Source organism: Phlebotomus papatasi, chromosome 1, assembly GCF_024763615.1.
Source record: "Phlebotomus papatasi isolate M1 chromosome 1, Ppap_2.1, whole genome shotgun sequence".
NCBI classification, from domain to species: Eukaryota; Metazoa; Arthropoda; class Insecta; order Diptera; family Psychodidae; genus Phlebotomus; species Phlebotomus papatasi.
In genome coordinates, this window is record NC_077222.1 from 51,305,235 (window position 1) to 51,321,194 (window position 15,960).

At 32.2% G+C, this 15,960-nt stretch overlaps 2 protein-coding genes across 2 annotated transcripts in view; one reads left to right on the forward strand and one right to left on the reverse strand.

The window, feature by feature from the left end:
* Positions 1-15,960, forward strand: part of LOC129800669 (nephrin) — a 276,455-nt gene that overhangs the window by 233,927 nt on the left and 26,568 nt on the right. The window contains exon 14 of the mRNA XM_055845284.1: positions 12,622-12,891. Within this exon, the coding sequence (XP_055701259.1) occupies positions 12,622-12,891 (270 nt within the window). The remainder of the gene's footprint in view (positions 1-12,621; positions 12,892-15,960) is intronic.
* On the reverse strand, positions 4,796-6,919 carry LOC129805887 (uncharacterized). Its single transcript, XM_055854127.1, has 2 exons — positions 6,609-6,919; positions 4,796-6,458 (listed from the first exon to the last, which is right to left on the reverse strand). The coding sequence occupies exon 2, from the start codon at positions 6,456-6,458 to the stop codon at positions 5,328-5,330; it is 1,131 nt and encodes a 376-aa protein (XP_055710102.1). The 5' UTR covers positions 6,609-6,919; the 3' UTR covers positions 4,796-5,327.

A 15,960-nucleotide genomic window follows, 5' to 3' on the forward strand; every position in this document is an offset into this window, starting at 1 on the left:
TAAATGATTCGCAAATTTTCATGGAATTAGAATGACACGGGATCAACTTGCTTGAGTTAGTCCCGTGTTTCACAAAAATTTGGACGATAAATCTATCTTGTGCCCTTTGACTTCAAACAAAACCGCGCAAGCAATCATAAAGAGTAAAATTTTGAAAAACTTTTCTAATAACGAAATTTATTGACTCATATCACCTGAAATTTTAATAAATTCTCTGTCTGAGTGCATTAAAACCTCAAAATCGCCAAAAAGTGAGTTGGCCCCCTGTAATTTCCAAGGAGCGATATACTAAAAAAAAACTTATGAGTTCAATACGGAAAAGAAATGTTGCATTACAGTATGTAGCTATATGTAACTCTCTAATGATCTCTATACACACTAGAGAAAATTATGTCCATATTGAAGAGTTTTACCTATACACAAGTACAGGGAATTTGCTTCAATATGGACATAAATTGCTCGAATGTGTAGAGGCCATAACACATCGAACTTTCAAAAAAAAATCAAATGATCAAACAATTAATTAAAAAAAAATTTTGTCAGTAATGACATTGCATTGACACAACTTTTGAAGCAGGAAAAATTAATGAAATCGAAATTCACGTCCATTTCTTTCTTATGGCTTCTACACACTAGAGAAATTTATGTCCATATTGGAGCAAATTCCCTACGATTGTGTAGGAAAAACCTTTTAATATGGACATAAATATCTCTAGTGTGTAGAGGACATTAGATTGAACTAAATTGAACTTGTTGTGATATTCAAAAGAAGAACAAGAAGAGCGCGAAAGAGTAAGACAGACATTATACAAAATTTTGAGAAAAAAAGGGAAGTGAATTTCGATTTCATGATTTTTCCTAATCTAAATGGTGTGCCGGAAGTATGAAAGAAATTACAGGAAAAAACTTTTTTGAACAGTAAATTAACAATTTTTTAAATAACTTTTCAAGAGCACGATCTCAAAAGCAGTATGTAATTACATATTGAACTGAGTTTGAAATTGAAGTAAAAATTCAAATTGGGTAGTAATGGCTCCGGCACACCTTTTAGATCAGGAAAATTTCATGAAGTCTAAATTCGAATCACTTTCTTTCTCACACGCTTTGCGTATGTCTGTCTCATTCTTTTGCACTCTTCTTCTTATGTAAATCACAACAAATTAGACTCAGCTCAATCGATTTTGATACGAATTTTGATTCCATGAAAGTTTACCTATCTAAAAGATGTGTCGAGGCCATAAATAATTCAAAATGTGTAATACGAAATTCAATTCACTACTTAACCAATTTTAATTAGTACTGACCACTTTTACCAAATTATTGGTCAATCTACTGCAGCTAAAATTAAATATATAAAAATAGATTTAAATTTCGTTTACAAAATTCGCATCTAAGATTACTAAAAACATTTATTTTTCGCTTGATGAATTTTCTAAATTTATCAATAATGCCACCCGGCCTTTTAGATCAGTATAATTTCATGAAATCAGCATTCGTATGTCTTTCTTTCTTGAAAGATTTCTTTCGGTGACAAATTTGACTGAACCAAAATTTAATTTAGTGTGATGTTCAAAAAATGAAGAAGAATGCCTAAGCTTTTAAGAAAAAAGGATGTAAATTTTGACTTTATGAATTTTTCCTGATCTAAAAGGTGTGCCGGAGCCATAATGATTAAAGTTTTTTTCTACTGATCAAATTTGATTTTAAACTGACAATTGCTGTCTAAATACTGCCAATCCTGCTGCAATTTATTCTTTCAATTTTCTTAGATGCATAACTAATTTCTTGATGACTATGAAAATCAAATTTGAATCTTAACATAATTATGGAAATCCAGTCACTTCAATTTGTACGCAACCATGTGTAAATATCCTTGAGGACATCAATCTCTTAGTTTAACTTTTGCTCCCATGGCAGTTTGTTATTTAGGATAAAGAATTAAGGCAGCAGTGGTATGGTAGTACCATTTAGAGCCATTAGACTTTGTAGATGGATTTTGTTAAAATGGGAACCCCTTGAAGTTGTTCATCCTCAACTCTGATCTCCGAATAAATATGGTTGTGTGCAAAAAGTAATACGAAATGCTAACAATCACCCAGCAATATAATGCGCATTAGAGGGACTTTGTGAAAAATCAACATTCTCTGTGGGGAAACTTTTTCGTTTGAGATTCACCCTGAATAGCAACTTTATCAGCCCACAGGTGGTGTCTCCCGCATTCCCCAACAACATACATTCATCTGAAGCAGTAGAGAGAATAGTTAGATCAAAGGAAGAACAATTTAATGAGTTTTGGTTTATGAATGTTAATGAGAGTCTATTTAAAATTCTACCACAGAATTTTTCTCTGCTCCATTTGTCATGCGTTTAAAACGAATTAATACACCTTCTACTTTTGCCCCATCTGCCACTACCCCAGCTCCCAGATCCCAGATACCACCCCCAAATTCCCCCCGTTTAAAGTGTGACCCCGAGGAAATGTGGTAGCATCCTTTTAATTTTACACGTGCGTACCAATTCTCATCTGTATTTCTTCAACACTCACAAAATGGGACTTAGCACTTCATCCGAAAGGAAAAAAAAAACAGAGAAAAAGAAGTAAAAACGAAAACGAGAAAAGCTTCTGGAAGTGAGGGAAAGCTTTTGATGTAAATTTTTCGTGTATACTTCTCCTTTTATACCTTCCCACACCCCATTCACAGCTTTTTCTTGTTGTCGTTTAAGCAAAAGGACACAGTTACAAAAAAAATCGGTAAGGGTATAGAACAAAAAAAAAGACGGTGAAGAAAAATGCTGAGAATTGCATGGCGAATGGCTTTTAGAAGTCAAAAAGGTGGACAAAAAGACTGAATTCTCTCAGTGTGATTCTTTGTAATCAGGGTTGTGTATTTTTATAACTTGGTTCCAAAAAAAAGGTCATAAGGGGTACAAAGTGTGAATATCTTTTGCTAAAGAGGAAAAGATGAAAATTTCAGAACTTAAGTCGATTAGGGAAATTTACATTTCTTCATTTCAAAATACTTTCACTTTCACTCTTAATTGCAAGCGAGATGGAATTATTTCGGAATAAGAAAAAATGACAAGTCTAGATCAGGGTATTGTTAGTGAGATTCTTAGTGTGAGCCACTTCGGAATTTCTTTTAAGTTGTTTTTAGTAGAAGTTGAGGAACTTAGTATATATATAGATTTTCAATGTAATTAGTGAAGGGAATAAATTTTAGTCCATAAAACTTAGTAATTTGTATTTAAGGGATTATATGCGTAAAAAAGATAAAAAAATATTATTTTCGTTAAATTCTTTGTAAAAAGTTTATTTAATTCAGGCTTGTTAGTGCTTTTAGTAGTATAGCGCAATATTTAATCTATATTTCCTAAAATTTTTATTTAAAAATTTTAAAAATTCAGCCAATAGTTCTGATTTTTAAGTTTTTTTTTTTTTTTGAAAAAAAACATACTTTTCGGTGGACAAGATTTCACGGAATTTTTTCATCTGAAATCCAAAAAACCAAATATTTCCTATTAACTCATGAGTTAAACTAGTCCTTGAATAAGAAATTTTTGTTTAGGGTAAATTAAGGTAATTCAAAACCTGCTCCAATTGGAAATTTTTCGCTACTCCAAATGGAAACGTTATTGTTTTCAAGATAAATACAGTACTAAATTATTATATTTATATATTTTCTATACCACAGTTTCATTATTTAGTTAATTTTGCTCCAAATAAAGCGAAAATCCATTCATATTCACAAATTTTAATTTGTTAATTTCTCAGAAAAATTAAAAGTGTATCTTTTCACCATTGAATTTTTCATCGATCGACCATGTTTTCCAATGAAAAACACAATGAGATGACTGTTGTTTATTCGTTTTGTTTAACGTTTTGTTTAATGATATTTCTGTCTCATTTTAGTTAAATTAATTGCTATAATCTTTATTGTTAACGGTACGTGAAGTTTTAAAATGAAATAATTACCTATTTCGTGAACAAAAAGCGTTTTTCTGATGTGTCTGCAAATGCTTCAATAGGAAACCCCGCAAATATGATTAAAATATGAGAAAAATTAAAAGTGTACCTTTTCACCACTGAATTTTTCATCGATCGACCATGATTTCCAATGAAAAACACAATAAGGTGACTGTTGTTTATTCGTTTCATTCATGTCATATTTCTGGCTAATTTTAGTTAAATTAAATGCTTTTCAAATGAAATAATTACCTATTTCGTATACAAAAAGGGTTTTTCTGAAGTGTCTGCAAATGCTTCAATAGGAAACCCCGGTAATATGATTTTTTTCGAGAGATTTTCTTATTGTTTTAGATGGGACAGGAGAGAAGACCAGGAATAAGAACAAATTCTGCACTCAGAAGCAACTCAACAAGGTTTTGGAAGCCTTTCGTCACGGTTTCACTTACACTGTTTGTCTCCAATTAGAAAATTCCCCTTGTCTCCATTTGGATTAATATGTTTCCAATAGAAGCATTTTACACTCGCGTATTTTTCTTGTATTTAAGAAGTTTTCAAATTATATCTGAAGAATTTTTACTAAACAGTAACATTCTAGAAGAGTCAAGGAGCAAATTTATGTAATTCTCTTCAGAAAAAAAATATGAGCGTAATGTGTTGAATCTTCTGTCAAAGTTAAAGCGTCTGGAAAAGGTTTTGAATTAGGACATTTACGCCAAAATACCCCAAAAAAATTTAGTATAAAACTCACCCAAAAATTCAAATTTCATTTTTTTTTTCAAAAATTGATTGAAAAAAATAATTCAAGAACTATAGTAAAGAGAGGTAATCCGGATACTTTTCATTGAGTGCGACTTTAATGCTTGTTTTTGGACTGATGAAATATTTTTTTCGCCATTCCAAATCAATAGAATTATTCTTTGTTTAATTTAGAATCATAATAGAAATAGAATTTTAGCAATAATATTGACGAAAATTAATAAAATTACGATAATATTAGTATATGCGCAAGAATGTTACTGCGACGCTTTTATGTAACTCCGTTGAATTCGATCAAACTCGGATGCTCATTTTAAGGAAAAGTTTAATGCATAAAAATGAGAAGATATTATTTCAAAAACATTTTTTTAGAGTTTTATTCCATCAATTTATTTCATTAATTTATTATTTAATTATATATATTTTTATTTATTTTAAGATTGCACTCAATTCTTTGATTTTTCCTCGGTTTTCTTGGCTGACTTCCTTCCACGTTTTTTCTTTTCAGCTTCAATTGGCATTTGAGCCTTTTCCTTTACCATGTTTTTCTCCTTTAGTTTTATCTCCTTTTCTTCTGCCCTTATATTTTTGTTCCTCTCTCTGGTCAACTTCCGTTCAGCAATTTCTTTCTTTTTTGTAAATCCTGCCTCAATTTTTCCTCCTGTTCCGCGATAATTTCCTCGGAAGATACAATATACTGGTGTTTGACATTGCTGGCTTTGACCCTCTTCTTCTGACGACGTTTTGGAATTTCTCCTGGCCAGAAATAGCATTGTTTTAGTGTGTCGAAGATCGGTTGAGTCTCAGAAGTTGCAGAGAGTTGGTTTCCAGGGATGACTGGATCATTTGAAGGATTATTGTCGGTGGCCTGATCGTGCTGGTTATTGATAATGGACTCCTCTGAATGTTGGAAAACAATTTTCGGGAAATAAAGACCAGCATAGAAAAGTGGCCCATCCATCCAGCCACTCTGTGGTGACGTTCCCATTTTCCATCCTTCTGCGTTGTGAATTGCAATTTTTGGAGTAATGTCAGTTTTATGAACAGCCATTGGAGGAGCAAGTTCGCCAGTAGCTGACACCCTGAGGAGTACTGTGATACATTGCTTCGGTCCTGAATTTTTAAGAGATGGAACTACACGTGAACCTCTCCTGGACAGGACATTTCCATCTTCCGGTGTCAAAAAGAAGGCACTTTCGTCGCAATTAAAAACACGGTCTGGTGAAATGCTCAGAAGGTTGTGTTCTGTGAAATATCCAAGACAATTCTGAAACCATTCCGTGAGGTCTTCAGCAGTAACAGTAGCTCTTTCCAATGAGAAGGATTTTGGCTTGCGCATGCTGAGCTCTGGATGACGCTTAAGAAGATTCCTGAACCAAACGTCTCCGGGTCTTCCAGCTGTAAAATGGTTTGGAATTTTGTAGACCTCACAGATGAGTTTAACGCTGTCCAGAACTTGTTCCTTCCCGATGGGATGCCAGCCATCCGCACATCCCAGGATCCATTTGACAAGTTCTTTTTCCTGTTCTTTTGAAAGAATTGTTGGCCTGCCATTGGGGCACTCTTCCGGGTATCTGCCAGTCAATTTGTTGTGCAGTGTTGTTCTTGGGACATTAAATGTTTTGGATGCATATGCTATGGTAGAACCATCTCGTACACACTGCAAGGCATTCCTAAGACCTTCCTTAGAGTAGGGCTTGTCCTTATAGGTCTTTTCTTTTGTTCCCTTTGGCATCTGAAACAGAAAAAGAGTCCTGAACAATGCAAATTCCTAACCAAAACATTGACTTTCACCGCATCCGACTTGCATCGAAATGTAAACATTCACAAAAATCACTTATTTCTGTATGAATTATTAATATATTATCAATAAACTCTTACTCACCTTGTAGATCAATAACTACACTAACTTTTATTAATAATTTTGATTGCAAATAATGTTTTATTATATAGAAAAAACACTAAACTTTTTCCAGCGACGAGCTGTCAACAGCAAAATTTTCTCAGAAATTAAATTTTTAGTACACAACCCAGCTGACCCGAGCTTAAAAAATATTTCTTTTACCCACTTATTAAACCGATAAAAATATAATTTTTGGTTTTTCTTAAAGTAGAATAGTTATATTATGATACTTCAGTAATTAATTACAGAAATAAAAATATAAATTATATTTTAAGTGGATGTATCCGAGTTAAATCGGTCGCGGCGTCCGAGTTTTGCAATCGTCGGAGTTACATGGCCTTACTATAGTTTAATTCATCAACTAACAGGAAATATTTTGTTTTTGGATTTCAGATGAATCAATTTCGAGAAATCTTGTTCACCTAAATTTTGTGTATTTTTTTTTTTTTTTCAAAAAGGTCTCAAAGATTGAATTTTTAAAATTTTAAATGAGAATTTCAAAAAACACAGTTGAAATATTGTAGTTTTATATGCGTAAAAAGTTGAAAGAAAGTTTTATTATGTTGAAAAAATATTAGAGAAAAATATGCATTTTTTGGCAATTTTTTGACACAGGTAACTTTCACTGGTAAACTATAAAACAAAAATTAAAAATATAACAAGGCACTAAGTAATTTAATTAGCAAGACTTAGATTTCTTTATTTTAAATTTTATTATTCTTTCAATGTAATATATAATATAATATATTATATATATAATATATATGCAATATATATTATATATTGCTTAAACTCTTAGAGAAAGCCATGATAGAATCCAATTGTTTTTTCAATTCATTAAAAGGTTAGTGGACAGACGGTAAGAGATACCGAGTTCAGCTATATGGTCAAGCCCATGCTCACCCTCTTTCTTAACATTTTTAATGTCATTGCTAAATTTACAATTTTACCTCACCCTGATGATTTAAATTTAAAATACAAACTTGTAAAAGGTACATGAATACATAAATTCTATTTAGAGTTTATCAAAGTTAAAAAAAAAAGAATGTTCTCCCTGGTGCCACTCCCATGTTTTTCAACCATCTTGTGACACTTTATGAACTTAAGCAGGAGAGACAAAAGCGCTGATAAAAAAGAACTTATTGTGAAAATTTCATTATTATCATCTCACACTTGCCTGTCTCTCACAGGAGCTTTCATAAAGTTTCTTATTCGATGATGGAAAAAAAAGCTGTCTCCTTGGTATTCTGAACTTGATGAAAAAAATATCAGGCAGACAATTAAATCTGTGAAAGAGTCACTTTTATGAATTTCTGATCCAACATCAAAATTATTCCTCTCCCCCCTTGGTATTCCAGTATAATTAAAATATCTATGCTTGTCTGAAATATGCGCTTGGATGGAGGCCATAGCCTGAAAATTGAAGAGTATCTCGCATGGCTTGAGCTTTAGCCTATATCCGGAATTAACTTCATCTTTATTCAATCCTCGTTTCCGTCGTTACTGTATTTTTTATCAGCCATTACACACTGGACTGTAACTTTGCTAGAAGACTACATTATCTTCCTTCTCCTTGTATTCAACATCCTGCATCTCTCTTCTATTCCTACATTCCAAATCATTTCTAAGGCAGGAATTAGGGCATATGTAAGATCTATCAGCTGGAGCTGCAGGCTCTATGATGGGTCAATATTGAAGGATTGTCGAATAGGCAGAAACCACCCTTCCGCTCACGTGTATTATATACCTATGTATTAATAGCCTAATTGGACAATGAATGGATCTCTTGAATAAATTTTCATTTCTTTTTCCTCTCAGTTTGACTCATTGGGCATTTTTGGCATTGAATACCAAAATAGAGAAGATATTTTTAGAATGATACTAAAGTATTATACTGAAAATATGAGGAAATTGTGCTCATTTTAAATGGTTATTGCCATAATTTTGCTCAAGATAAAGGGGAGTTGCAATTAAAAATTGCAATTTTCGAGTTCAAATTCATAGATTATCATTCACATATCTTTTCATGAGTGGTAGCACAAGATGGTTTCAGACAAGCTTTCCATTTAAAAGGGGAAAAAGAAAACCATTAAATAGTAAGTACTTTTCTACATCTTCTCGCCTTCAATGGGTATAGAACACTCACCCTCGGTGGAGTCCGTAAATTTTGACCGTCATGATATAACTTTCATAGACGTGCTTTTACTACTTCCTTGCTCCGACTTCTCAACCACCCGCCCTGGACGGAATCCTACCCTTTTACTCCAAATGCAAGAGGCAAGAAGATAGCCAAAAGAAATCTTATATAGGTACATAGAGGTCTCATCAGCTTTTCTTATTTACGACTGTTATGTCCCTTGGTTACCTGACGATTGCAGTCGTAAATTGTAAGTTTATTGTCATACTGGGTGAACTTTTATTCTTTGCCCTTTTTCGCCCACGTGGACCACAAGAAAAAAAAGCACAATATTGTGCAAAAGAAAGAATAAATTGCATTTGAAAAGTATCTTTCAGGCCATTTCGAGCAGTCTGAACATTTTACTTACCACCTACCACTCCTCCAATTTCTATGCAATTTGGTCAGTTTGGGTGATAAATGATTTGCCAAAGGAAATCCTCAGTATTATAGATCACGTTTTTTGATTTAAGAATCTTTTTACCGCATAAATCTGGAATGAACTGCAAGTCTAAATGAATTTTGACTTTAAAGATTTACGAATGTCTTTTATTTGGTTTAACTTTTGCAATTTTAGCGGTAAGAAGAGGGCTTTAGTCTATAAGAATGAGTGCTATTTATTGTTTTAGTACCTTCATTTGTGTGTCGCTTCTGAGACTGTCGTATAATGTTCTTAAGTTTTATAGATCCATTAAAAACATGACAGGAATTCAGCAATATTTTAACCGGAATTTTAATTGAATTTCTCTGTTATCTGTAGCATTGTAAACCCTCACCGGTATTCATTTCACCAAGTACCTAGAGAACTACATCGCAATATTTCTCCATGTCATAGAATTTTATGCATAAAGCAACCAATTCGTAAAATGTTTCGATCAATAAGGTAATTTCCCAGTGAAAAATGAAAATGAGAAAGAGGTGTCACTCTAAAAAACAAATAAGCGTTTTCATCTTAGGGTGACACCTTTTTAACCGAATGTAATAAAATCAAATTGAAATAATAAAAATATTCCACTTTTGTCAATAAAATATCCTTTTAGGCTGTCTACACACTATGAGCATTTTTTAAAAAAATTCTTTAAAAAATAACCCTAAAAAGGTTTTTAAAAAGAATCGGCTCTACACTAGTGAAAATTTTTGTAAAAAAATGGATTTTTTACAGAAATTTGCCTAGTATGTAAGCAATTTTGTAAAAAAAACCGACCCATTTTTATTTTTTAAATTTTTTTTTAAAGAATTTTTTTAAAAAATGCTCATATGTGTAGACAGCTTACAAAAAATAAATTTTAAAAATACTTTAACACATCCTTCAGTTGCCAAGAATATTTATAACTTCCTCATTTACATTTTGATAATTTTAAAATATTTTGATAAGTTTATAAATAAAAATTATGATTCCCGTTTTAATTATTTGTTTATCGACTTTCATTTCCACTGACTATTTTTGCCAGAATACTGTTCAATATGCCGTTGCTGTTTTCTTCCTAAGTTCTAGACATTTAAATGTGATCGGAAGATTTCCATTAAAGCTCGTATTACATAAAAAATAAACTTATCAAAACATAAAGGGGTTTTTTTTGTAAAAACTCGTAATACTTATAAATTGAATTTATCGAGGAGTTACATAGTTTTTGCTGCGTTGCACTCAATTTTTTTTTCGAATTATTATTTTGTTTATAATTACGTTAAGAAGTTTTTTGGCTAAGTATATATAAGTCGTAAAGATGTTAAAAGTTAATAATAATTATTAAGTTACGCCTGCTCTGAAATAAATTTGCAAGAGACAAATAGGAAAACCGCTTCTTATTCATTTTTATCCTCTTATCGTTGTTATATTTTAAAAAATATTGGAAAATTGTTGATAGTTCTAGAAGGCACATAATATCTATGATATTTTTGTTATTCACAAGAGATATTTTCAAGGGGCGTGACCTATCTTTTAATAAGCGGAACTTATAAGATGCTGCTCAGAATTGTTTTATAAATTATTTATCTATACGGTGATTTTTACTGAATTATAACATACTGAAAGTTGACAAACTTCAACTTACGTAAATTGAAGTAACTCTTGAAAGCAAAATCTTTAATTTTTTTTGTGAAACATAAAAATTTATGTACTATCTTCCTGCAAAAAATGGAATATCAGAATTATGAAAAAGTAAGAGTTTTCCATGGTTATTATAAATATTAACGTAATTCTCAGTCTTGATTTATGATATAAACTTTTAACCTGTATATACAATTTTATGATGTGTATTCTAAAGTTTTTATAGAAAATTCGAACTCGTTATATAATAAAATTAAACTTGTTTTAACGTATAAATATTCTAAAAATTATATTTTAAATGATTATTTTTAATTCCTGAAATATATACGTCTGAATTTACAAAATACCCGCCCTAATTCTAAATAAACCTAGACCTAATTTTAACAAACTTAATAACTATGTATCAGTTTTCATGATACTTTTCTTTTGCGTTCTGCAAGAAGTTGTCCTGAAGCAATATTTGAGTAATGAATATTTGATTTCGAAAAATATTCTTATTCGTTGCTTGGTATTAAAAATGACCATTCTTTTTTTAATTAGCAAAATCAAAAAACCAACTTTCAAAAATAATAGGGAAATTGGTGCATCACCAAACACGGGGTAGCACCAAACAGTGCTATTTTTTAATTGTATATGCTGCTTCAGACGACAAAACTTATAGAAATTTATAAGTATTATATAGAGATGCTTGCCCACTGAAAAAATGGTCGAGATAAGCCAAGTAGTTTACAAATAAAAATTAGTGTTTGGTACTATCCCGTGTTTAGGGGTGCCCCAGTTTCCCCTAATGGTTGTTATTGTATTTTGCATACAGAATTCAACTTCTAACAATTATTGTGAAATTTCACGTACTTTTCTATTATTCTAATTAGGAATTTGTTTTTATAATTTTATTTCATTTATTTAATTTAATTTTAAACCATTTGATTTTCATAAAATAAGATTTAAATTCTTTCGAATAGCAATGAGAACTGAAGCTAATTTGGCCTTTGAATTTTAATGAAATTAAAAAAAAATAAAAATTTAGACGTATACATACGCCTCATTTTATGCTTTTTTTTAAATTAGACCAAACACAACAACGTCATATTAATAAAATAACCTTTTAGAAATGAATTTAAATTTTCAACAGTTTTTGCAGAGAAAATATAAACTATTGAATTCAATCTGATTAACCAAACAATGCATTTGTTGGTCTGGGACATTAAACATAATTAATTAAAGTGATGTGAGGTGTGTAAAAATTGGATCTCAAACACACGAAAATGATCAGTATGTGGTGGAAAATGTATAAGAGGATGGACCTATATGGGGATTGTCAAATAAATCTCAATATATATTTAAATTGGAATTAAGTACCTCAATTGAATGAAATTTTATTAATTTATATACTTTTATTTTGATTGCATACACAACCAAGGACAAAGCGGATAAATTGCAATGAATCCGATTGTTGGTCCATGGGGTCCGATAAATTAAATCGAAAGGTATGCTCCATATGCCACCCATTCCATATCCCAACAGAATTTTCCAATGGTTCTCCACCTCCACGAAAAATACAAAACTAACCAGGATGATGCAAATTTTACCATTTTGGGCAAAAGAGTGTGAGGTGAATACATTTGGTGGACAATTTATATTTGTGAATGGACGACGAACGATGTGACAACAGTAATTAATATCGATTTAATGATAATTTGCAATGCATATATTACTCAGAATACTGGAATTTACTTATAATATGTTACAACCATATCCTCTCGATTTTGCAGGGAAGCACAATCAATTCGAATTAGCGTCGATACTATCAGTTGCAATATTTATCGGTGTGCTAACAGTATTAGTATGTATCGGAGTGGTCATGTACATCTTGAGGCTACGCACCGGTGCACCACACAATCATCACCATCAGCACAAAAGCAAGAACAACAATATGACACGTCCGGGAAATTTGCCGATCAAGGAGAAAATTTCCTTGCCACTGAGTCAATCTGAGGATTTGTACGACGAAAAGAATCCTGATGTTGTGCCATACAATGAAGGTGAGTCTTCACTCAATGCTATTAACCCATCCTCCCCCAAAAAGTTCCTCCCCTACTTGCATTGCGCGGATCCCCAGCTTCAATCCCATCTCACTTCTATCCCCCCATGCACACAACCTTTTGAATGAGATAAAATCTGAGAAATATCTCCAGAGGACAATTTTTCTCTATTCATCCTGCACTTCTGTCTGTCTGGAGAGGTGTTGTAATGAAAAATACCTTGAATGGCTTTTACACTATCTACGGAAGACAACTCAATTAATATTCATATACACGACAATTCAATAAATTCCAAAGGCAATATTATAGCAGAAACTTCTTGTCTCATGGATAACAGCTCATATTACTATTATGTTAATTATTTGTGATGTTAATAAATTTACATACACAGGGGTGCGGTTTATTATACCAAATTTTCAAATTGCCACAACCCAATATAAAATTAATATCATGTTCTTAACATTGAGTTTTTTAATTGATTTTAGAGCTTTCTAAACAATGTCACAAGAAGCAAAATAGCTGTTTTATAGAACCAATACTTTAACAAATCTTTTAGTACAACTTTAAAAGGCTTAGGGTAAGTGTGCCAAATTTCGGCATAGTTGTATGCAAGCGCCAAAGTCTCAAGTTTGAAATGTAATATCTTTAATAGAAATTGATTTTTTTCATTCCTTCTACTTAAGGAGTGTTGCTTAGAACCTTGTAGGAAGTTTATCGTCTTTATTTACTTCAAAATCATTCTTAATACATTTTAAAATGAATGAAAATGTAGACATAGCTTTGGTGCCCTATTTCGGCCACCTTCATTCTCATAGTTCCTTGCCCTTCGGGAATTATTCCAATGCAATGTCTTTTTCACGACATCTTGTTTGTCGAAGCTACATTTTTTGTTATTCTTTTGCATTGTATAATCTCTAGAGTATGTAAAAACTAAAAATTCATGGAAATTCGAGGAACAAAAAAGGTTGCCGAAATTGCAAGCTGGCCGGAATTTGGCACACTTACCCAAATATTGAGATTCTTGAGTTTAAATTAAATTCCTGTAAAAATTATTTAGTTCCTTAAGAGTACACCATTTTACTTTTAGTAGTCATAGAGACAGAATACAGAGCATTATAAGCAAATTACAAGAATTTTGCTTCTACAATGCATTGCTCTGAAAATACAAAACCATATAAAGAAGAAAATGCTTCTTGAGTAGTGATACGACTTTCAAGTCCCAATGATTTATCCATATGACTTAACATCTCTGCGACTTATATAATATTTTAAACAAATTATAAAGCATATTTCTAAACATAGAGGGATACATCCAATGTTGTATGTCCAATTTACTATGGTGATAAAATAGTTAAAGATATAAGGTGAGAGCAACACCTATTGACACCCTACTCTGTATCATTTGGAATACGAAATTTGAACACTTATCCTTAACGAAAAACGTAGATTAATGAAAAAAATGTTTTATTACTTAGATTTTATTGGATGCATTAAATTAATTTCAACATTTTGAATTTCCTGTCGTTTCCTGTAGAAGAGGTGCGTTCATTCGACCCTAGTCTTGGAATCTTTGGAATACCCCCAAAGTGCTGCCGGTTAAAATTCCAAAAATGAAAATCTCGAAAGTCAAAATCACGAATGGTCAAAATCCTGAGAAACGACATTATACGGACGATAACGTATATGGAACAATTTCCCAAAACACGGAAAATTTCTCTTGCATCCAGCAAGTGCAGGTGCAAACATGAGAGTAGAGGAAAGCGCGCTACATTCGGATGATTTATGCTTCGCACAAATAATTTTTTTTCAATGTGTTATAAATTAATTTGGCCCATTATAATATTATATTTTAATAGCTAGTCCAATGCCTCAGAAAAGAAAATTTTCAGAAAAGGGCTATTGGTGAAATTCATAAGGAACATAGAGAAAAAATTGAATCGTCCGAAGGTAGCGCGCTTTCCCCTAGCTATGAAACGTTTTTAATAAGAATTCGGGATTTTAGCTTTCGAGATTTTGGCTTTTTCGCAATTTTGGCTATTCAGGATTTCGACTGATTCGGGATTTTGTTTCTTCGGGATTTTGGCCTTTTCAGGATTTTGATGTTCGGAACTTTGACTTGTCCCTCCCCAACAGGTATTCTCATTAATACCATGATTTTCTTTTATCTGAACGCCTTTCTCCCGAGAAACGAAAACCGAAAAATAAGCTTTTTTCTAAAGAGATGGAAAAGCTTTTCAGCTCATCTCATCATTTTATTCTTTACGCCAAAAATAGTTTCATAATTTTTTTTTACCAGTTCACAGCCGATTAGAACCGCTTTATAAATCACTCAATAGATCGCCCAAAATAGCTTAGAAGTAACAGATTACTTGTCAGTAATCTTGGCATTACTTGTCAGTACTTCCTAGACCTTTTTAACAATTCCATGTATATCCAAATCGGCCGAAAAATACTATATTCCCGCTCTTCAAAGCCCACCTTTGACCTTGAAAAATCGGTTTTAGAAATGCTCAAAAGTATATTTGTATACGGATGAAATGTCCACCTAGATAACCTCTAAAACATATTAGTTCATGACAAAACTCCTACGACGCATTTTCTAGGAATCTTAAAAAAAACATGGTTTTGAAGAGCAAGGTAAGACGTGAAGGAATAATGAAGATCATGTCAATTAGTTCTTGGGGGTTCTCCTAAAATCCCAAGTCTCTATCTCTAACTGATTGACCTCAATACGATAGCCGGATCTACAAACAGAGTGATATCACTTCTCAGAAATCGTCTGAAATGCTAAGATTATGTTGCGAAAAATTATCCCCTAGAGTTCGAGCATTAAAAAGCGGAATACGACCCATCTAATTGTGCTGCTTGTGTTTGAGTTCAGAAATTACATTGAAGGAATGCAAGATATTTTTTGCTGTGAGAGACATAACATATATTGTCAGTTATTTTCAGATCTTTGATACTGAACATAACTGCAACCATCACGTTTGTTGATATGCAGAAGAGATCAACTGTTTTGCAAAGGATTAGTCGTTGAGAGATTCCTTGAAATTCAACCCTATGCTCTCC